Below are 24800 nucleotides of genomic sequence, written 5' to 3'. Positions count from 1 at the left end.
GAGGAGACAAGACAAAAAAGAAGATAGGAGACAAAACTATGTTTGGTAGTGATATATACGATAAAATGATTGTCCTTGTATCATGTTTGGTTATGATGTATAAAACATAATAAAATATAAAAAAGTCTATTTTATTCTCAATATGTATTGTTGTCAAACTTATATATTTGAAAAAATAATTAGATATTTTTTTTTACTTTAGTTTATTTGAGTATTGAAATGAATAATATTATAATAACCTTAGTTATAAAACTATGACTAATTTGATAAGTTGATCCGAGACCTAGATTGGCCTGAATTTAAGAAAATAAAAGAGAATGAATGACTCGACCTGACCCGGTCAAATACTAGGACTGATTTGATAAGTTGACCCCCGAATTAAGTTTTATAACTATGATACTAACTACTTTCATTTTATGTTGACCCTTCTGGCATATGACCCGGGCCTTAGTCCGAGTTGGATTTTAAAACTATGATAATAACCATTTTGTCTTTGCGTTGACCCAAGTCAATGGTCAATCTTAAGTGTGACCCGGGCCTTGTCCTGATCGGCACCTGAATAAAATTTTAAAATTATGATAATAATCATTTTTATTCTTTAGCTAACTCGGGTCAACCCGAACCGTGACCCGGACCTCAACTAGTGACCCGAGATTGACCATCGAGTTGAGTTTTAAATCTATAATAATAAGTATTTTTATTGTTACATGCCTCAGTTGGATAATTTTGAAATTTGGAGTTTTTTACAATGATATTTTAGAAATATAAAATAATAAATATTGTTTTTGAAGACATGTTGTATATGTACCTCATGTTTTGAAAGTATATAAACTTACTCCAAAATTATTTGAGAGACAAATTTATTTTTATGTTTTTGTCTCTTCAACCAAATTTTATCTGTATTGTCTCTGTCCCTTCTATTCTATAATAGTAACTAAACACTTTTTCACATATATTTCCTAAAATTTTAATAAGTAAAAATAATATCAATAACAATTAAATTGGAAGCTAGTTTGAAAGACCAACCAATATTTTTATTTATGTATTTTGTCTTAATTATCAGGATATCTTTATCAATAATGTGTGTGTATCTATATATATATTTTTATGTTTTTGTCTCTTCAACCAAATTTTATCTGTATTGTCTCTGTCCCTTCTGTTTTATAATAGTATTTCCTAAAATTTTAATAAGTAAAAATAATATCAATAACAATTAAATTGGAAGCTAGTTTGAAAGACCAACCAATATTTTTATTTATGTATTTTGTCTTAATTATCAGGACATCTTTATCAATAATGTGTGTGTGTCTATATATATATATATATATATATATATATATATATAAGACAAATGATTAGAGGAAGGGTAGTTTTTTAGTCACATGTCAATCAAGAGAAATACAAAATGTGTACATGATAATTTTTTTATTTCAAAATCTTATCTGGTCACTAATATTCTAAGATGTTCAATTACAAGAGCGAAATAATTCGTAAGTTTCCGAAGGCTGCCATTCATAGATAATCCTCACTTCCTTAAATTTGTGCTAAGTTAATTAAAACTACATGCTAAGATTTGTGTTTGGTTTTAAATTAAGAGAAAAATAAATGTTAATGGAATAATATCTTTTTTATTTTTCAAATTTATTTTTAATATTAGTATATCAAAAAAAATTAAAAATAATATAAAAAAAATTAATTTTTAATAAAAAATAAATTGAAATTGAAATTCAAACACCTTCCAAGCATGTTTGGCATTTATTGAAGAGTGAAGGGAAAATCAAAGGCTTAACATTTAACCCCGTCTTACACATTTTGTTCTTAAAGTTCAAGTGTTAACCTTGTACGAGTACCGAGATGCTTGAGGAAGAAATTTTTTTCTTTTTCGCGGCATTATGTTTTTTTCTTTTTCGTGGCATGATGTCTAGTCAGTTTCAATATAGCCACTGGCATTCAATGGTCGTGACTCGTCTGGTCTCCAATCCAAGCAATGAAAGTTGAAAATCTAACAGGCTTTTAACCAAACCAAATGCTTTGGAGGACTAAACCACGGTTTTCTCGGGCTAGGTGTGTTTGACTGAAACACACCAAAACCCAAAGCCGATCTTGGAAGTACCCCTACCCCCACAAACTTCACTACCATACTACACAACACAGCAGTCGCTTCACTCTCGCTAAGGCAACGGTTGCTACCTCTTTTCTTCTCCCCTGACCAGGGATCGACCACACCACCACACTCACACGAAAAATATTGAAGGACACCATCTGTTCCGCGCTGTCTCTGTGGTTCTAGGCTTTGCTTTAGATGGCTGGGAGGGAGAGTTTTTTCGAGGGGAATCATCTTGTACCAGAGGGCAATCCTCCTAGTTTCTCTGAATTGCTCTTCTCTAATGATGATGATTTTGTGGGTGTTGATGTAGCCCATGCTTTCCATTTCTCTTCCGTTGAAAAGTCTCCCACAATGCTTTGTTTTGGGGGATGCAATTATCGAAATGAAAGTGAAATTGTGATGTTTAGTGAAGAAACAAAAACTGCCCCTCAACCTCAAATCTCTGGGGTTACATGCAGTGACTCGTCTTCTGCTTCATCTTGCAACAACAACTGCAGCAATGTTGATGTAATCAGTACCATCTCCAAATCAAATGTGAGTGCCTGATTGAATTTGCCTAATTTTCTTTGGGGTTCCTCGTGGTCTTTTCTTTATATTTGCTACTTTCGCAGAGAAAAAGAAACGGGTCAAGCCAAGAAGTACCAATGAAGCGCACCAACACCGTAGCCAAAACTCCTTTTCTAAGTCAGAGAAACAGCAAAAGGACCGAAACTAAGAATCCCGGATCAACTGCAAATGCAAAGGTCAAGGTTTATAGTTTTTCTTAATTTCTAGGACATACCTGCATGCGTGTTGTATATATTTTTCTTTTTGATTGAAATGTACTTATCAACAATTTCTTTCTAATGATAGGTGAAGAGAGAGAAGCTAGGAGACAGAATCGCTGCATTGCAAGAGCTTGTATCACCCTTTGGCAAGGTCCAAAAATACACAAAATTAAGCTAATTATCTATATTTACTCTGGTCAAGTTTAATTGCTACCTTTATAGTGAGTCCTTTTAAATTTCTTTGTTGGGTGATGAAGATTGGCTTTGCCATCATCTTAAGCAACGATGTAATTGGGAATTGAAATTTTGCAGACAGACACAGCATCAGTGCTACATGAAGCGATGGGATACATCAGGTTCCTACAAGATCAGGTTAAGGTTCTGTGCACTCCTTACCTGCAAAACCTACCCGTAAGTACCAAAGTACACATCACTTCTTTGTCCTGTTTTCCGCTCTCTTGAAAACGACCATATGAATCAACATCATAGCATGTGGGTCCACCTTGCGTAGGTCCCACTTATTATTGACTAGACCACAGATAAAGTAAAATTTTTGACCACGGTGAAACAATTTTGGTTTCTCCGGTAAAGAGTCAATTGTTATTAGTTTTGACATGGCTTCTGTTGTTTTTTTTACTATGGTTAAACAATGTTAGGAAGGCGGAGAAAACGGAGGAGATGAATCGATAAAGAATCTGAGGAGCAGGGGATTGTGTCTGGTCTCCGTGGACTGCACTCTACCCGTCGCAAACAGCAATGGAGCTGATTTCTGGTCACCAGCTACAATGGGGAACTGACTCTCATCAAGTAAACAGTGAATCTATACTAACTAACCATTAAGTTTTTGAGATCCTAGCTAGCTAAAGTTGGAAAAAGGTCAAGAAAGGGAAAAAAGACAGGAAGTAAAGTTCAAAAGGACTCCTATATGATGGAAAAAAATCGAACTTCTGGTGAAAAGAGTTTGCTGCCCATTTTTTATGTAAATTAGATGAAAGTTTTGGAAGGGTAATGAAAAGTGGAGAAGGGAAAAAGGAGGATGCTTCTCTACTCGTTTTGGGGTGGGAGGATGCATGTGGCCTTTATGGCATAGATGCTTGCTAGCATGGCCTCCACCTGTAAATTTTCCAGGGTTTACCAGTTATCAATGCGAATTCTGATAAGAAGGGATGGTTGCTAGTATAACTGTTTCTTTTTATTATATTGAGCGTCTAATTTTTAAAGTAACCTAAAATTAGTTGATGAACATATTCGCTGTTTGCTAAGGTTTCGAGGGAGGTGAAGGGTAAAAAATAAAAAACAGAGGAACTTTACTGGTGGTATGAGGTTCAAACCTTCTCAACCTTGAGGTAGAGGGGTCGGTGGTTAGAGAGGAAGGCTTGCCTTTTAAAAAGAAAAAAAGAAAACAAGAAGGCTTACCGTGATTGTACAGTATAAGGAGGGTGTTTTACGATGCCGTTCAATTGTGTTATTGAAAAATTTTGAATATTTTTAGTATAATTTTTTTTTGTGTTTTTTAAATTATTTTATGTGTTAATATTAAACATATTTTTTTAAAAAAATAATATTTTTTTGTTGTATTTTTAAGTATAAAACATTTTAAAATCTATCATACTTCCAAATACCCATTTAGACTAGTGGATTGCGGATTGTACTCTATTTTTTTTTTTGAAACATAAAAATAGTTATAAGCTTGGTATAATAATTTAAATTTTAAAAATTATGACTTGATTTTTTAATTAATATTTAATCAATTGTCAAACTTGGTTATAAAATTTATTGGGTTGATTTAATTTTCTCATTTTATGAAATCATAAAAATATAAAAATTAATTTATTATCAATCTAATATTAAAAGATAAAATTTAATAAAAACTCCATATTAAATAATAGAAGTTGAAAAAAGCTAAAAAAATATAAAAAAATAATAAAAAAAATCTCAATTTGACTCTTTGATTAATATCTATATAAACTACTAAAGCAATGATCCAAGTTATAGACTCCACTAGGTTGGATTAGTTTTTTTTTATTTCATTATATAATAAAAAATTTAAAAATTGATTTACTATTAACTCAATATCGAATGATAAAATTTAATAATAGTTTTTATATTAAATGATAAAATTAAAAAAAAAACAAAAGATATATAAAAAAGGATAAAAAAAACCCCATCCCATGTCATTGATTAATATTTCTTCAACCCGTCAAATTTGCGACTTGAGTTACTGACTTAATTGGGTCAAATTAAATTTTTTATTTTATTATATGATAATTTTTTTGATTCAACACCAACTTAATATTAAATAATAAAATTAAATAAAAACCCTACACTAAATAATAATAATAATAATAAAAAGATGAAACAAACACAAAAGAAATAAGAAAAAAGGCAATGTAGCGCTGGAAATGGGCTTGTCCAAAAAAACTAGGCTCATAGACCTAAGGTCATTTGCCTTTGTTTTAAAAATGACTCGTAAACTATGACATGAACTTGATATAAAATACTTACAATAATTTATTAATCTGGTTTCTTGTTCGAGCAGTTAAACTAACTCAATACCTTTTAACTGTTTTAATAATAGTAATCCTAGTGCTCATTCCACTGGTATTAGGTCTCCTGCTGGATAAAAGAAAATAATAGGGCATAAGATGTATTGGGTTTCCTTAATATTTAGTTTTGGGCAAATGGTTGGGTCAGTTCTTCCTTTCCTAGTCTATGTATGAAATGGTGTGATTATTGGCAAATGTCAAGCACTTGATCTCATAGCGAGCATAGAGTGAATAAAAGAATTGAGCAAAACTATAAATAAATGATCTGACCAAATACAAATATCATGAGAAAGGGATTCGCTTGAAATTTTATAGAAATAAGTGATTGATGTGTTAATTTGATTTACTCTGTAGCTAATTGGTTGGTTACACGTGATGTTATTATATTCATATAAATACATATTTATTAATAATAAAGACTTAATTTATCTTTATTATTTATATAATATTAGATTTATGAATTTCGAGTAAATATAAAGTCTATGAGACAAAAATGCTTTGCAAATGAAATTTTAAAGTTGTTATAATTATAAGATTCCTATTGCATCAAAACATTGTTTTTAAAATATTCATGGTCGGTGCTCTCTTAAATACTGGACATTTATTAGAGCCGTAGAGATTGATACATATTATGTTCTTTTCTCTATGAAAAGAAACAGTTCTTCTCATATGCTAAGAAATACTTAGAACTGATATGTAGGTACTTATTATAAAACATGTACACTGAACTGACCCGTATGAGAATTTCATATGGAAAGATCACCTATGTTTATGGAAATGCTTATGTGATGATTATGTAAGTGATCCTTAGATTTGAGATCATTAAGTCATCTTCTATAGAGAATAATATGCTTTGATCATGTTACATGTTATTTTAATCGAGATAATTAAATAGTAGACATTGAGTGTATCATGAACTATATGAAGGTACTAGGGTGATGAATCCTTCCTTGATCAAGGAAGGATTCATCACCCTAGATGAATTAGAGAAAATGTTTCATATGTTCTAAAATAGTATTGACTGAGAAATCTTTGGCCAAAGTGAAATGAGATTTGAAAAGAGTTTCAATTCTTATTCAAACGATCAATTATTATTATATAAAGAACAAACATGATTTTACATGGTAGACATACTCCATGCTTTAATGTTAAATCGAAACATTTTTAATGAAATGATATTAATTACATTGAGAAACCGGTCATTGAAAAGTTAAGTCAAACCACTAATGACTTTTCTAATATTTTAGGGATTATGACATATTCTTAGATGATGTATTTGATCTTCAAATATAAATCAATCAATTGATGATAAATTAAATTGCTTAATTTAATTTAATTTATTTAATTAGAATTATATTTTATATTTGGGCCAACATGTTAGGAACTTGATGGGTCAGACACATTAAGAACCATTAGTTAGAAATTAAACTAGGATGATTTAATTAAGTATGACTTGATTAAAATAAATTTTAGAAATTAAGAACTAGAATGTAATTAATACATGGTTTATATTTCTAGACCTAGAAAAATCAAGTAAGAACTTGATTGATTAAATTTATAAAATTATCCTTAAATAATATATGGATATTATTTAAGGGGCAAATAAATATATATTTTTATAAGGTTTTTAGCATTCCCTATAAATATAAAGTTGAGTCTATTATTTTGTAAGTGAAAAAAATAAGTGATTGTCTATTAGATAGAAAAACTACGCAAACACGATATTAGAGATAACACTCTAGGCATAACAATTTCTTTATTCTAAATAGGGATTTAGGAGATTTCTCACGGGTGGTTTGTGTGGATTACCGTTGGAGGTCGGACAATTAGACGACTTGTGGTTTGTGACAACTCAGCTTTTAAAAAATTATTCAAAGCAAAAAAAAGATTAGATCTTCATATAATAAATCTCAAATAACTCTAGATCTATCTAACAGGATTTTAGGGACTCTTAAATAATTTTATTTCATAATTTCCGCTGTGTGAATATCACTACCAGAAAATCGATAAATACAAACGGAACTACCAAGGGAATTACAGTAGGAAAAAAAAATTAAAACAAAAAAAAAAGGATGATGTGTCCTTTATACCAATGGAATTACCGACCGGATAAATTCCGTCGGTAAATTCGTTGGTAAACTGTGAATATTGTTCATCATATCAATTACAAAGGGAATCACAAATGGAAAATTTCATCTGTATTTTTCAGAGAGCTCTGGAACTGTTCACTTCCTAATTGCACTGTTAATTACTGTTTTTTATAGACAAAATCACTGACGGATTGAAAAGTCATCAGTGTTATTTGGTGATTTTCTGAAAAATTTCGATTAAATTACCGACGAAAGATTCATCGACGGAACATTTATGTCGGTGATTTCGTTGATAAATTAATTACCAAAAGAATGATAGTATAAATACCGACAGAAAATTATATCGGTAAATATAAAGATTGTGATAGCGATGATAGGAGGAACCAATACGGTTAACAAATAGTGTTTTGATGCTAGCCAGGTGATAAATTATCTCTTTGAAATTAGATATGGAGAGGCATGAGTCTAAAGTCATAATAAATCATGAATCTTGTCCGAGCATTTATTCTGTTAATTTGTGCTCTCCTAAAACAAATGTCATTGATTTAAGCCTTTAAGGGCTCCAATGACTCAGTAAGTTTAAAACACCCATCTTCAATCGAATTCAGAGTGTCTACGAGGCCTCGCATGCCAACACCCTCGGATATGGGGCTCGTTGAAATCACTTGGATTGATCGAAACTTAGATGGGGTTCACACACCCGAGACTGGTTGCTACATCCTAATTAATGCACTATTTTTTGGTCGAACTGATTACTTGTCACTAATCATGAGGACAAAAATGATTATGCATTAAACGAGAGTATGCCTCTTAGTCACGTGTTCCTAAGGAAAATTAGCATCTTCCTCTTGCTTGAACTTGAAAATTCTTTGCAGTTAAATACAATTATACAGAGTCTCACAAGATTCTCGTCTTCTACGTACCCCTGCATCAACTTTAATATAAGAGAATTCTTAACCCTTTAAGAGAATTTGCTTTGAAAGTGTTGTAGTTGTTCAAGCTCAGCATTCTACGTCTCCCAACTTATAGTAATACTAGAAAGATCATAATTTTTGAAAGGTTTTCAGGTTTCTGATGCCTGACATGAGAACATATATAGTGATGTGCTCTCTACAAAAGATGCTTTTAATTACCATTGCAATGCGGCAATATAAGAAATCGATGTAGGGTGTACTGTACGTTGTCGAATTTTGCCCAATTTTATCCATGATGAAAAAAAATATTAGCTGAAAAAAATTCTTTCATCGAATAATTTTTGTAAAGCATAAATCATAAACCATATCTCATAAAAACAAAAAATACATGCTTTTTATATAGATCCCACAAAAAAAAACCACATACCTCCAAGCTAGATACTCCTAGATGTGTTATTGTTGCAGAAGCATTGTCAAATAGAATTCCAATAATTTCTATCCTTGCATCTCCACTATAATTTTTCTATAAAAATGCATAATTAGCATGTAAAATGCAAATAAATAAGAAAATAATATAATTTTTTTTGGTGAAATAATATCTAAAATCAATGATGATAAATAAACCGTGTAAAAAACCATATCATTCCTCAATAAAAAATAATTAATTTTTTAACCAAGACCATATACATCACTCCACTATTTTAATAAATAATGAAGTGTTTATAGCTACTGAGAACTCACCATCTCTTTTAATATATTTGTTATAATCCAAGTACAGCAATACAAGTCACATTTGTCTTCTTGCCATCTAGAAATAGTAGGGATTAATGCCAGATTAATAATGGACATTAGCCAGCAATTTTAGACAAATTTGGTGGGTTTTGAAGACTGGTATTTGCAACTTGCAAGGCCATAAGAAAATGAAGCGAATATATGGACCCCGGATATGAGTGACTGCGATGGCTGCTCATTTAACGTGGTGAGGACCCATTGTTTTCACGAGGATATTTGATAGTGGAGACCGGAGACTCTCAACCATTGTGGTTAATGATGATTTTTTAATATACTAAAAAATAATATTATTTAATGTTTACATAGTGTTTAATAGTATGTTTATGTTAATTTTTTTCAGAGCTTAGAAAATATATGATTGGGGGTGAAAGTCCTAACACCTGCAACATAGTTTTTTTTTTTTTTTTGAGTTTAGAGACCCTACAATGTTAAATTTAGTGACTTTAAATAAAAGATTGTAATTGTTTTGATATTATTAATACTTTAGGAATTAAAGTATAAATGCTTGGAGAAAAAAAATTATGAACCATTTATTTAGATAGTTCAGGGGGTATTTATAATCTTTAAAATTTGATGTTTTAATGAAGTGAATGGATTAATGAGTTATTTTTCCCTAATAACATTAATGAAAGATAAAAATACGGGAGGTCATTGAGAGATCTTTTAAACACCTATAAATATAGGGATGCGATTATTCCTAACATGAATAATTCATGTTAAAAATTTCAAGAATGAATAAACAAGGCCTTCTAGCCCTAATATGGGTCTATAACGATCTTCAAATCATGAGATTTTTTTTAGTTTTTAATTTTTTTACAATACAATGACTTAAATGCCCTTTAAAATTAAACTTTCTTGACTTTGCATGCACAAGCGCTTTCATCATTTCATTTTGGATTTCTTGTAATTATCATGCAAGGTCAGAGATAATTAGATCTTTTAATATATATAAAATATAATTTAAGTAAAAAAGGCTGGCATCGCCTACACCTTTTGAATGGTGCGCGCGGTGCCATGGAGACTTCAAATATTGCCTATCGGGGTAGCATTCGATGGGTCTCATTGCCCTTATCATAATGGTATGGTGCATGCATCCAGATGTGCGGCGGTTTAGCTTCGGCGGTATATTTCTTCTTCCCTCCTCTTTTCTCTCCCACTCCTCGAATAGCATGTTGAGCGCTGCAAAAAATCAAAGAAGTTTGGTCATTACGTCTTTATTTTTTTATTGTAATATATTTGGTCTTGAATTATTTATTGATTTTTTTAATTTTATCTATTAACATTTAATTTTTATATCAAGTTTGGTCCTTATTCTTTTGATTGTTATTTGTTTTTGTCTTATCCTTTTATTAATTGAAGTTATTTTTCAATTTCTTCTTTCATAATTTGTTTTCATTTTCTTATGACAAATTTGGTCTTCATTGTTTTCAATCTTTATTTTGTTTAATTTATTTTTCAATTTTATTCCTAATTATTTTGGTTGGTTGGGAATTTGACATTGTTATTTTTTTGGGTTTGTCTTTTATGGTGTAATCTGGCCTCATGATTCGTGTCATGAGTTTTGAAGATTAGACTGGGTTGGCTTCAATCTTTTTAAGTCATTTTTTTATATATTTTTTAATTTCATCCCTCAACATTGGATTGGTTAGAGATTGATTTTTTTTTTTACTTTTCTTTCTATGAGGTTATTTTGATCTCATGTCGTATGAATTAGATAGGTTTACTAGGGTTGACATGGGCCTGTTTTTTTCATTGTTTTTTTTCCATTTGCCCTGTCATTATAAGATTTATTTGAGAATTGAACTTCACAATTTTATTCAACTTGCTTTCCATATGGTTATCTCATTCTCGAAACTAGGTTATAGATTTGGTGTGCTGGCTCGAATAAACTCGGGTAAATTTCTTTTATGGTTTTTTAAATTTTTTCATTCGACATTTTATTTGCTAGGAATTGAGATTTATAATTTTTTTATTTTTCTTTCTATGAAATTATTTCATTCTTATTTATTTTTTGTTTTGTTAACAAAAAAGATCATTAAGACTTTTTATAAATACTGTAAAGATATATTTTTATAATATTGACAAGAGTTCATTTTTTGTATTGAATTATTGGTGGATTTTTTTTTATTTCTTGTCAATATCCTATTTTTTAATTATATTATTAAATTAATTTTTTTTTTTTATTAAACCAGTTAATGACTTGCCTTTTTATTTTTATTACCATAATCTCCCACAAGTATGTGAAGTTACATGGACCTCCCAAAGATTTTAAATGCTTGACATAAATCCTCTCCCACATTTTAATGTTCTAAAGATCATCCATGTAATGATAATACTTAAGAAATATTAAGGACATTTTATAAATAAAATAAAAAAAATCTATAAAATATTATCACTAGCTAGTGCATTCACACCACGGTAGATCCATCAGTATTTTCATAATTACGTACAGATGGATTTTCTTTCTTTTTATCTAGCGGACGGAGTTTTGAATTGATAAACATGTGTCATCCCTTTCACAATGATTAAAGATCAGGTCATCTCTCTTTCAGGGGAGGTCTAGCAGCAGCAGCAGCAGCACTTGCTAGCCAGTCCACCATTTGATTTATACACTCATGAGCTAATAAAAGAAGGAAAGAATATGACAGTACCGGTGCTGGGTTTTTTTTTCCATTGACAAGGAAGAAAAACAATATGATAAATGAGGATGTAAAGGAAAAGGTAAATGAGATTATGGTTGCCATGGGCCACTTGCCTTTTTTATTTTATTGATGTGTCTTGCACCACATCCAACTTCCTACGTTAATGCATCACCACTTGGGGCATCCCAACTATGTACATAAACCAGCAAATATCTTATGCAAATCAAACACAACCATAAGAAACCTGTTTCACTACCACTTGCATGACCATGTTTCGCCATGTTTATGTCCTCTCTTTGCTAGTACTCCTAGCAATCAACGCGGTTTCCGCAGTGGACTACACTGTCACCAACAGAGCCAGTGCAACCGCTGGTGGAGCCCGATTCACCAGGGACATCGGGGTCGATTACAGCAAGAAAACACTAGCATCTGCCACAGATTTCATATGGAGAACCTTAAAGCAATCTAATGCCGCTGGCAGAAAAAATGTTCAAACAGTCAACTTATTCATAGATGTCATGGGTGGTGTTGCCTATGCAATCAACAATGAAATCCATGTTAGCAACGATTATATAGGAAACTATTCAGGTGATGTCAGAAGAGAAATCACTGGGGTGCTTTACCATGAAATGACACACATATGGCAATGGAATGGTAATGGACAAACACCAGGAGGGCTAATTGAAGGGATTGCTGATTTTGTAAGGTTGAAGGCTAATTATGCACCTAGCCATTGGGTGCAAGCAGGGCAAGGTGACAGGTGGGATCAAGGTTATGATGTTACAGCTAAGTTTCTGGACTACTGTAATGGTCTTAGAAATGGGTTTGTTGCTGAACTTAACAAGAAAATGAAGACTGGTTATAGTGCTCAGTACTTTGTTGATCTGCTAGGGAAGACAGTTGATCAGCTTTGGAAAGACTACAAGGCCAAGTATGGAAAATAGAAGAGCTTGGCTAACTAAGAGCTGAATATTTGAAATGTTACACTTTCAGCAGCTCGCATCAATATACACATCCTGTGATCCTAAATAAAATTTGAATAAAACCCATTTCAGATGGGCAAAAATTATTTCATGAAAATTGTATTTTTTTTCGAGTGCCCTTTTTCATTTTGCTGCTAAGCTTTCTATTAGAACACAGATCTCACGGATGTTAATTAGCAAAATCATTAACCATGAGAAAGAAGGGCTTCTCATCATCAAGTTATCCATGAAAGCAATACTACTATGTGATTTGCTTGAAATCTGTGAAAATGGAATCATCAAACTATTGTGAAGAAATTAATATGATGATTCCATATCTTACGCTTCTCCAGTATCACACGGTACTCATGTCACTATAAAATCTTCAGATAATTCAAAACCACCAAGGCACACAAGAAAACCCGGCCGTGTGTTTCACACACAAATTTTAAATTGAAATGCCTTGAAAGAGGAAGTCTAGTTCGAATCCCTTCTATTAGAGAAACAAAGGAAAGGTTACTGTTAAATTATCCTAAAACCTAGCCAATTCATTGTACCGAAATATCTGTCAAGAGAATCGATCTACTTCCCTTCTCTGATTCGTTAATTGCTTCAGTCTCCATCTCATGCGTAGACAAACCACAACAAATTTCTGTCCTGTTTTCTGACTGACGAAAGCTCCCCCACTAGCATCATGCGCTAGTGTGTTTTGATTCCCGAGTGGTAATACTTTACAAGTCAATGAATTACAACTTCAGTGGTAATCCTGTGATTGTGACTGCCACAATCGGACGTTAACTGGGGCAGGGCTCGCTAACTCCCCCCATTGGAGCAATTGGGCCTCCCAAAAAGAAAAGAAGAGAAAAAAAACCTTCACTCTGAAGTATGATAGAACACAAATTTCTGCCAGTTCGTTATAAAACTTAAAAAGAAAATATAGATAGCACTTAAATGTTTTTTTCATGATTATTGAAGAATATAAATCCTGAAGTCAACGTTAAGCAGCTGAACAAGAAAGATAAAGGAAAGCCAATGTTACTGATCTTCCATTTGTCATTTTCCCATACAGATACTGTTATTTCTTTATTTGCATTATTTCTAGTCAATTAAGAGAACATGTCTTCTCATGGACAGGTGTTTTTCCACGGATTAAGAGGAGAGGGAATTATTGCCAAATAAATTAAATAAATGATACCATGTTGACACAAAAGTTAATCAGTCCTTGTTGGCTTCCACAAATGAATCAGCCAGCACTGTTATTATCCTTATCAGTACGCAGCCTTGGTCCATTTCAAACAATTTTATATTGCAGTGGCAGTGGCAACATTGATTCTGCAATAAGAATGAATTCAAGTGATAGTCTTATAGCAAATCTGAGCAGAATAAGGAAACAAACATATACAATCAAAAAAATCACTCTAATAACTGGATTATTTTGAATTGACAACAGAGTGGATGGAGTGAGGAATTGGTGCAGATGCTACTGAATTTTATTCTGAAGATTCTGATAGTCTAACACCCCCCTCGAATTAATAGGGTTTTGACATACCATTAATTTGCTTGTTAGATACTGAAAATGTTGTGTAGTTTGGCCTTAGGTGAAGACATCCACTATTTGATCCACGGTGGAGGCAGAACACTTGTGCATAGCGCGCGCACACTAACGGACTTGTGTGTACCCTTTGTTGACGAGACCAATAAAGGTTTGGAGTGTTTTCCTGTAATAACTTGTGTACTTGGTCATGTGCATCGTCACTTGTGTATTCCGCTTGTATACGTAACGGAAGAGAGTGTAGAAAACTTATTGGTGAGAGAAACACCTAGGCAAACATGAGTGAATCGGTGAGGGAAAGGCTGAGTCTAGCGGGACTAGACTATCACCCGAGGTTTGTTTTGGGGATGAAAAATTGACCCCGTGACAAAGAATCATCTCCTCAATAGCTTAAGTTGTTAGATGAGGTCCTAAGATATTATTTATATTATTCTCTAACACACTCCCTCAAATGAAAGCCCTTTGAGCTTGAAATTTGCACAGACTCGCATTACATTGTGCTTAATTTTTATCAAACAAATAAGGATTGTGAGATTTGAACTTGTAAGCGCTTGGTCATCAAGACTTTGATACCATTTCAAAAAACTATCACAATAACTTAAGTTATTAGATAAGATTACAAAATATAATTTATATTATTCTTTTACAGAAAACACAGTCATTTTCGGCCGGATGTTTTCAATATGTCAATCGAAAGTAAAAAATAAATTAAGCCCAAACAAGCCTAGGACTATAGCTGAAATAATAAAAATAAAACTCATAAGTTAACCTCTTATGCTGCTGTGAGAATAGAAGAAGAAAATCAAACAACACAAGTTTGATATAAGGCTTATTTATAGCTTACAATGCTGCCCAATAATCCTATAAATAAATTTTTTATTAAATACTATTAGCCCTTCTTTCCTTGTGTAGCTAGGATGAATAAGAAATCCTTGTAAGAAAACAATTTTAGAACATTAATGAATCCTTACCACACTTGAAAATTATATTGTAGCCCATTAAAGATCTTTGTAGAACTAGAAAATTCCCAAAACATGTTGCCATATCCTTGTAGGAAAAAGATCCTTGCTGGAAAAAGATTCTTACCAAATAGAAAGTTCACAAGTCAAAAGAAAGTATATAACAAAATTTGTACAACATGTTCTGACCTATATCGCAAGTCTTTCTTGAACTCTGATTCACCTGAAAATTTACCCCAACAAGGTAAAATATCTTAGGAATCTTCTGATAAAGTTTTAGCTCGATCCAACAGTTTGATATGGAGTTATATTTAATAACGTAAAACTGGATGGTAGGAAATTTCACGTCAATATCCAAATCTGATCTTGCTTGGATTGTATTAGAGTGTTATGCTTTGATCATGATCACACATTGTCCTAATCAAGGGTAATAAATGAATAAATATTGGGTATAACATAAACTATATGAAGGTATTTGAGTAACTAAGAAATGATTCATCACTCAATGTGAATTAGAAATAGTGTTCCATATATTTTCAAATAGTATTAATTGTGAAATCTTTGGTCAGGGTGGAATGAGATTTGAAAAGAGTTTCAAATCTTATTCAAAGAATCAATATTTATAGTGTTGAGACCTAAAATGATTTAACAGAGAAGACATACTCCAACCTATAATCTCTAAATCAAAACATTTTTGGGATGAAGGAATAATAATTACACTGAGAAACTGACCACTGAAAGATTAAGTCAAACCACTTATGACTTTTTTAATATTGGAGGAATCATGACAAGTTGTTAGACATTGTATCAATTGTTAAATTGATAATAAATTAAATTGTTTAATTTATTTAATCATATTTTATTTAGGATTGTGATTTATTTTTGGACCAACTTATGAATCTAATATGTCACACACATATAACCATTGGACGAAAATTAAAATAGAATGATTAATCAAGTGTGACTTAATTGTAAATAAATTTTAGAAATTAAGAACTATAGTATAATTAATATAAGGGATTACAATTCTAGACCTAGAAAAAAATCATGTAGAGACTTAATTGAATAAAAATTTAATTTTTTCCTAAAATAATATATGTGATATTATTTAATGGGCAAATTGATATTTTATCATTTATAAGATTTATAGATTTTTTTATAAATATAATGTTATGCCTTTTATTTTTTGTGAATGACATTAGATGATAGTACAATAGTACAATACATAAACACCTAAACATAAAAGAAAATAGCTAGTACTCAAAGGTATAACAATCCCTCTCTTTTAAAAACGTTTAGTAGATTTCTTATTAGTGGTTCGTGTGGATCACCGTTAGATGTCAAATACTTGGACAACTTGTGATTTATAACAACCCAACCTTTAAGTAATTATTCAAAGCCAAAAAGAACATTTGATCTTTAAATAATTTTTATATAAATCCTAAATAACTTTGGATCTTTCTAATGACATCTTTGGGACTCCTAAAAAAACTATAAACTTATAGTTTCACTGCGTGTATATGTTTTGAAAAACCTGGTATCATAGCCTTCATTAGACAAATAGAGTTGTTGATTACAAGTTTTAATTTTTATTAGCATTAATTATAAATTAAATTTGTGTGTAAATTAATTTTTTTTCAAAAGTAATTTTTTCTCTCGTGATTTTTTTAAAAAAATAAAATTTGGCTACTTTTCTGACCAAATCTGGTCAAATGTTTTGCCTCTAGTCGAAATCCACCATTGAAATTAAAAAAGAAAACTGGTTTTGGGTGGATACAATAGCCACTATCAGTGGCATGCCTAGTTATGCACATAACACAGCCAGTTGTCGTTGGTAGTAGCCATAACAACATCAAACGCTGCTACACATAACGCTAACTGGTGTAGTGACAACACTGTTGTCGGTACTAAAGGTTTCAGTCGGTGTGAACAACCCACGCTTGCATCAACAACTACAATAGTAAAGAGATGATGATAGGAGCAGAATTATGATTCTTCCCTCGAGCTTTATTTAGGTTTTTAAGGGGTATAATTACAATTCTACCCTTGTAACTTATATCTAATTGCATCTAGGTATATTTAGGGTTGAAATTATGAATTTACCCATCTATATATAAAATAATAATTTTATATTAAAACTGAAACCCTAAATTAAATTAATTATAGAATTATTTTTATAATTGGATTAGAATTTAATTAAATAATATTTAGATAAATAGTTTTTATAAAATAAAAGAAGTTTTTAAGCTGGAAAATTTTATTTAATTGATCCTAAATTAATATGATCAATTTTCTTATTAAAATTTGAAAAATGGTTTTTCAATGAAAATTTATACTAAATAAAATTTTTTATGCTTGGGAAATTATCAAATTGGATTTGATTTAATATTTTATTTTAAAAATTGCACACAAAGCCAATATTAGAATTGTAGCATGCAATATATTTATTTAAGCATATTAATATGTTACTATGCATGGTGGATGATTATGGACATTAAAAGTGATTGTGTTTTTATGGTTGAATGGTTGTAATATTAAATAGGGTCTATGTGTCTTGTATTTTCTCAATTTTATTTTTCTTCTGGGGTTGTAAAATTCTTTTCTCATGTAATTCCTCTCAAATGTAACTCAAGGTTTCTTATTCAATTATGTAAATGTTATACAATTTAGAAATGTAAGAATTTAGATAGAAAAATTATTTTATAATCCAAAACGAAGAAAGAATAGCAGTGAATGATATAACCATGATGTTCGCAAAGGACTTATGAAGATTTGCAATAACTACCAATGTTTTGACCACCTAATTCTCTTCAATAGCTCAAGAGAATTAATTTAGATATGTCTATAATCATCCATTTAGAATGATATGTTAAAAGTGTATGTTTATATATAATTGTTATGTATGATATATCACTAATTCCATGTAAAGAGACTTAATGAAAAATAATAAATCCCTCATTAAAGATCTTATTTGAATTTGGTTTTAAATATGTATTCATGAAACTAATATTTGTTATTCTTTACATGAATAAGTTGATGGATTAAAATGAGTAGTAACATATCTGTATACAATGTACTTGATACTAACAAATTGACTATACAATGTACTTGATACTAACAAATTGACTAAACCAAACTTCTTGGATTGGTACTGTAATGTGAAAATTATTCTTAAGCAAAAACTAATGTTATATGTTCTTGAAAATTTGATTCCCCTTGCATCTAATAAGGATGTTGATGAAGAAGTTAGGAATGAATATCAATGTCATATTAATGATGATGAACAAATTGCATGTGTGATGTTAGCTAACATAACACCTGAACTTCAAAGGTAATATGATAATATAGATGCCCATACCAGGGTTATGCATCTCAAGGAGTGGTTCAATGTAGCCAGTAGGACTTAAAGGTATGAGACCTCCAAGGAATTGTTCTACTGCAATATGACAGATGATTTCTTAATGAACACCCATGTTTTGAAAATGATTGGCTATATTGAGAAATTAAACTAATTGGATTTTGTCATGGACCATGAGTTATGTTTTGACTTTGTCTTGTAGTCATTAACCTAAAGTTTTTCATAATTCATTATGAACTATCACATAAATAAGTTGGATAGTGCATTATTAGAATAGTAGTTCTTAGGTATTGAACACCTAAGAAAAAGTAGAAGATTATATGAAGGTAAAATGGACCTACAAGTTGACAATGAAACAAGTGTTGTTGCATTAATTTTGCTAGGTGGACTGATACTTGTTCTTTCTATAAAAATAATATTTATTATGAATTTGGTATTTATATAAATGGTTTGTATATACTTGAAATGCTAAGAGTCACTATAAATAGCAAGAAGAACATATTAGATAATCAATATCCATATTATTTATGGTATTATAGACTAGGTTATATTAATAAAACAAGAATCAATAAGTTATATGAAGAAGGATATTTGATCATTTTGATTACGAATCATATGAAATTTATGAAGCTTGTTTATTAGGTAAGATGACCAAAACACTTTTTACTAAAAAAAGTGAAAGGTTTAAAGAAATGTTAAGTTTAATATATACAGATGCATATGAACCAATAATGATTTGTGCCATAGATGGATATACATATTTCATCATTGATGACTATATTAGATATGGTCATGTGTATTTGATGAAAACCTGAATCATTTGAAAAGTTCAAATAATTTAGAAATGAAATTGAAATACAAATTGAAAAGAGCATTAAAATATTTAGATTGGATTGAGGTGATAAATACCTGAGCCTAGTATTTCAAGATTATTTGAAAGATAATGAGATTCTCTCATAATAGACATTTTCTAGAACACCACAACTTAATGAAGTTTCTAAAAAGAGAAATCGACCCTATTAGATATGATACGGTCCATAGTGAGCTATGCATACCTTCCACATTCTTTCTAGGGCTATGCCCTGTAAACTGCTACTTGTTTTTTAAATAGGGTTCCATTGAAATTTGTTGATAAGACTCTACATGAGATATGAAATGGTAAGAGACCAAACTTATCATACTTAAAGATTTGAAGATATAACACTTATGAGAAACATATAGTATCTTAAAAGTTAGGAGCTAAATTAGATAATTGTAAGTTTGTTAAATATCTAAAAAATCAGTTCGATATTATTTCTACTATCCTGTTGAGCAAAAAGTGTTTATCTCAAAATATGCTACAATTCTAAAGAAAGAATTTGTTTTTGAAAGGAGTAATAGAAGGAACTAGTGAGATATCAATTTTTTATGGAAGTTGATTATGACTAGTTAATCATACTTGATGAGCCTGCCGACTGCATGAAATCAATATCTAATATTGATTATGAGAAATGACTTGAAGTCATGAAATCTGAAATGGATTTCTTGTACATCAACCGGGTATGAAATTTAGTTGATCCACTTGAAAGGATAAAACTCATTGGATGAAAATGAGTATTTAAGAGAAAGACTTATATGGATGAAAATGTATAAACATATACAAAGCTAAACTAGTTGTCAAAAGTTATAGACGAAGACAAGATGTTGACTTTGATAAAACATTCTCACTTATTGCTATGTTAAAATCCATAAGGATTTTATTTGCTATAATTGCATATCATGATTATAAGATTTGATAAATGGATGTCAAAGTTGCATTCCTAAATGAAAATCGTTACGAAGATGTGTAAAAGACACAACCTGAAGGTTTTGAATTTAATAGATTTATCAATAAAATATGCAAGCTATAAAAATTCATTTATAGACTTAAGTAAGCTTCAAGAAGTTGGAATATCTGTTTTGATGAGATAATCAAACAATTTAATTTCATTAAAAATATGGATAAACCTTGTGTTTATAAAAAGATTAGTAGGAGTGGCATCGTTTTATTAATATTATATGTAGATGATATATTATTGATATAAAATAGTAATCTTTTATCTTAGTCAGTAAAGATCTGTTTGTCCAAGAATTTCTCCATAATGGATATGAGAGAAACAACCTATATATTAAGAATAAAAAATTTATAAAGATAGTTCTAAAAGGTTGCTTGGATTGTCCTGATCCACGTATATAGACAAGATGTTTTGCATAGAAAATTATAAAGTTGTTATAATTATGATATTCCTATTGCATCAAAACATTATTCCTAAATGTTCCTAGTCAATATTCTATTAAGACTTAACAATAATTAGAGTTGTTAAGACCGGTGAATATTATGTTCATTATTTTATAAAAGAAAGCAATTGCTCTTATAAACTAAGGTATAAGAGATACTTGAAACTAATATATATATATGTGTGTGTGTGTGTGTGTGTGTGTGTGCGCGCGCGCGCTTCTCAGATGACATGTACACTGAATTCACCCGTAAGATAATTTCATATGAAAAGATCACTTATGTTTATGGAAAGACTCACATAATAGTTGTGTGATCCTTATAATTGGGATCACTACATGAAGATATTTGAATAATCAAGAGAGGATTCATCACCCTAGGTGAAATAGGAAAAGTGTTTTATCTATTTTTAAATAGTATTGATTGTGAAATCCTTGGTTAAAGTGAAATGAGATTTGAAAAGAGTTTCAAATTTTATTCAAAGAATCAATGACTATAGTGTTCAAAATTAAAATGATTTAACAAAGTACACATACTTCATGCTATAATATCTAAATCAAAACATTATTGATGAAGGGATAATAATTACACTGAAAAACTAGTCACTGAAAGGTTAAGTCAAACCACTTTTGACTTTCTTAATATTAAGGGATCATGACAAGTTGTTAGACATTGTACTTGATCTTCAAATATAAATCAATCAATTGTTGAATTGATAATAAATTCAATTGTTTAATTTATTTGATCTTATTTTATTTAGGATTATGATTTATATTTGGGTCAACTTATTAAGGAACCTAATGGTTCATACATATAATAACAATTGGTTAGAAATTAAAATGAGATGATTAATCAAGTGTGACATGATTGTAAATAAATTTTAGAAATTGAGGACTAGAATGTAATGAATATAAGGGATTGCAATTCTAGATCTAGAAAAAATTAAGTAGAGACTTAATTGAATAGATTTTTAAAATTATCGTAAAAAAATATAAATGATATTATTTAAAGAGCAAATTGATATTTTGCTATTTATAAAGTTTTCAGGTTTTCCTATAAATAGAATGCCATGTCTTTTATTTTCTGTGAATGACATTAGATGGTAGTACAACAATACAGTACAGAAACATCTAAATACAAAAGAAAAGAGCTTGGACTCAAAGGTATGTGGATTACCGTTAAAGGCTGGACACTTAGATAACTTATGGTTTGCGACAACCCAACCTTTAACTAATTATTCAAAGCCAAAAAAAACTTTTGATCTTCAGGTAATTTTTGTATAAACCCTAGACAACTCTAAATCTTTCTAACGGAATCTTTGGGACTTTTTTTAAAAAAATAAACTTACCATTTTTGCTACATGTAAATGTTTTGGGAAACCCAACAATAAAGCTCGTACCTCCATATCAAAGTCGATCATTCTCGACCTAACTTGAGATGCTTATGAAAATTATCCTTATGAAGGGAGATGAGCATGTTGTTGCGTGTGTATGTATATGTATATGTATGTATGTGTGTGTTTGGGTTACCTTCTATACTAAATAAAATGGGATTTTTTATGGAGTTTCATTTCAAAGATTCTTTTTTTTTCCTTTTCAATTCAACTCCTTATTTTTACTTTCAATTTAATCCTCATACTTTTTTTAACAGTCGTTCAAGTTTTTTTCAGACCAATCAAGTCAATTGAATTATATCGAGGCAACTGCCACATAATTTAAGTTTAAAACCAGGCTATAGAAAGAATCAGATCAAGAGATTTCAAGGTGACCTATAAAATCAAGTTTAATAACAATATCTAATAGTCTTTTATAACCTAAATATTTTTTTTACGTTAAAAAAAAGAAGTTGATCCAACGCACAATGTAGCACGAGAATATAAACCATTTACTCTCCAAAGCATATGGTGTGATTAGAAGAGGTCCCAGTTTGTGTTGCTTATGCATTACTTAATTGTATTATGCCAACATTGTAATCCTCTGTTTATTTAGTGAATGAAATATTTGTTCCAACAAGTTTGAAATACAATAGGAAAAAAACAATAGAGAGGTCAATCCACGCGTTGGTAACTTGGTAGCATTGTTTTTTTAGTTTTTTTCAATACACACACACACACTTTTTTTGTCTGATTGCCTTGTTTTACACACACACACACAGACACACACACACGTTTCTGCATTCCTGCATGGTCTTTGGTATGGTATTAATAAACAAGGACCATAGTCATTTTTTGTCTGATTGCCTTGGTAATATGCTAGGAACAGCATGGCTAAAAGACATTGATAATGGACATTAATTTGCCCATAAATCGAGGAACACATTTAGTGAGTTTTATGGTTTGATTTGTTTGTCGCTCCAGAGGAAAAGGACGGGCGTGAGACAAGGTGTTCTTCGCTGTTCTTCTTTGGAGGGCCCATTGTTTATATGAAATGGAGAGACCAATTCTTTTCAGGTAGACTTGCAATGATAATACTTTCTATGAAGAATTTCTTGTCCTATTGTTTAAATGATTAAAATAATGTAATTTTATATTTTTTTATCTTAATTTTAAAAGACATTGATAATGATAAAAATTACTTTTATTATTATATAAGGAATACATAGTTTTTATATTTCCTTCTCTGTTTTTATTTATTTATTATAAAAACATTTCTTGGAGAATTAAAGAAACATGTATATTAAATATTAAATTTTCAAAATAGGAAGCAAGGGCCTTGTTTGGATTAAATTAAAAATATGAAAAGTAATGATCATAACTCCCTTTATAATTCTGAACCGCATGCTACTGTGGTCATGCCTAACTCCCTTTATAAACCATGGAGCAGCAACTCATATCCAGTGCAAATCAAACACAACCTAAAGAACTATATATATAGTGCACCTTCTTTCTTGACCATGGTACTTTCACCGCATCTGTTTCTCTCTTTGCTTGTAATACTAGCAACCAATACCGTTGCAGCCGAGGACTTGACGGCCTACACTGTCACCAACAACGCTTGTGCAACGGCTGGTGGAGCCAGGTTCACAGGTGATATCGGGGTGGATCATAGCAAGCAAATACTAGCATCCGCAACAGCATTCATATGGAGTATCTTCCAACAGACTGACCCAGCAGATAGAAAAAATGTTCATAGGGTGGACTTGTTCATAGATGACATGGATGGTGTTGCATACGCTGATAACAATGAGATTCATGTCAGCAGCAATTACATAGGGAACTACACTGGTGATCTGGAAAGAGAGTTCAGTGGGGTGCTTTACCATGAAATGACACACGTATGGCAATGGGACGGTAACGGAACAACTCCAGGAGGATTAATTGAAGGGATTGCTGATTTTGTAAGGTTGAAGGCTAATTACGCACCTAGTCACTGGGTGCAACCAGGGCAGGGTGATAGGTGGGATCAAGGGTATGATGTTACTGCTAGGTTTTTGGACTATTGTAATGATCTTAGAAATGGGTTTGTGGCAGAGCTTAACAATAAGATGAGAACTGGCTATAGTGCTCAGTACTTTGTTGATCTGCTGGGGAAGACTGTTGATGAGCTTTGGACAAACTACAAGGCCAAGTACGGAATATGAAAGAGCTTAGTTAATCAAGGGCAGAAATTATAGAATGTTGCACGCTTGTAATTGCTCGCATCAATATATAATGGACAATTGCAGTGGCAACTTCTAAGAACGATCACTTCGAAATTAGTTTCCTTTCTGCGACCTTGATTTCCTGCAATGACATTTCTCTATACTGTACGCATCCGTTGATCCAATTTAAAAGATGAAATGCATTTTGCCATTGCTTTCAAATTGGCCATGGCCGACCCCGAGAGTCAGATAGTGAACGCATTTCCAGTGATCCTACA

At 31.1% G+C, this 24800-nt stretch overlaps 3 protein-coding genes across 3 annotated transcripts; all 3 read left to right on the top strand.

Moving 5' to 3' along the window:
• The first annotated feature begins 2001 nt into the window (after nucleotides 1-2001).
• LOC133685534 (transcription factor bHLH113-like) lies at nucleotides 2002-4037 on the top strand. Its single transcript, XM_062106909.1, has 5 exons — nucleotides 2002-2641; nucleotides 2719-2850; nucleotides 2960-3025; nucleotides 3187-3285; nucleotides 3531-4037. The coding sequence occupies exons 1-5, from the start codon at nucleotides 2303-2305 to the stop codon at nucleotides 3669-3671; spliced, it is 777 nt and encodes a 258-aa protein (XP_061962893.1). The 5' UTR covers nucleotides 2002-2302; the 3' UTR covers nucleotides 3672-4037.
• Nucleotides 4038-12048: 8011 nt separating this feature from the next.
• On the top strand, nucleotides 12049-12938 carry LOC133699813 (uncharacterized). The gene has a single exon (XM_062123291.1). It carries the CDS (start codon nucleotides 12122-12124, stop codon nucleotides 12800-12802), a length of 681 nt encoding a protein of 226 aa, XP_061979275.1. The 5' UTR covers nucleotides 12049-12121; the 3' UTR covers nucleotides 12803-12938.
• A 10816-nt stretch (nucleotides 12939-23754) lies between these two features.
• On the top strand, nucleotides 23755-24799 carry LOC133688310 (uncharacterized). Its single transcript, XM_062107747.1, has one exon. It carries the CDS (start codon nucleotides 23836-23838, stop codon nucleotides 24520-24522), a length of 687 nt encoding a protein of 228 aa, XP_061963731.1. The 5' UTR covers nucleotides 23755-23835; the 3' UTR covers nucleotides 24523-24799.
• The last annotated feature ends 1 nt before the right edge of the window (nucleotide 24800 follows it).

The sequence above is a fragment of the Populus nigra genome, chromosome 1 (assembly GCF_951802175.1).
Source record: "Populus nigra chromosome 1, ddPopNigr1.1, whole genome shotgun sequence".
NCBI lineage: Eukaryota > Viridiplantae > Streptophyta > Magnoliopsida > Malpighiales > Salicaceae > Populus > Populus nigra.
This window is presented reverse-complemented; position numbering and strand designations above follow the sequence as displayed.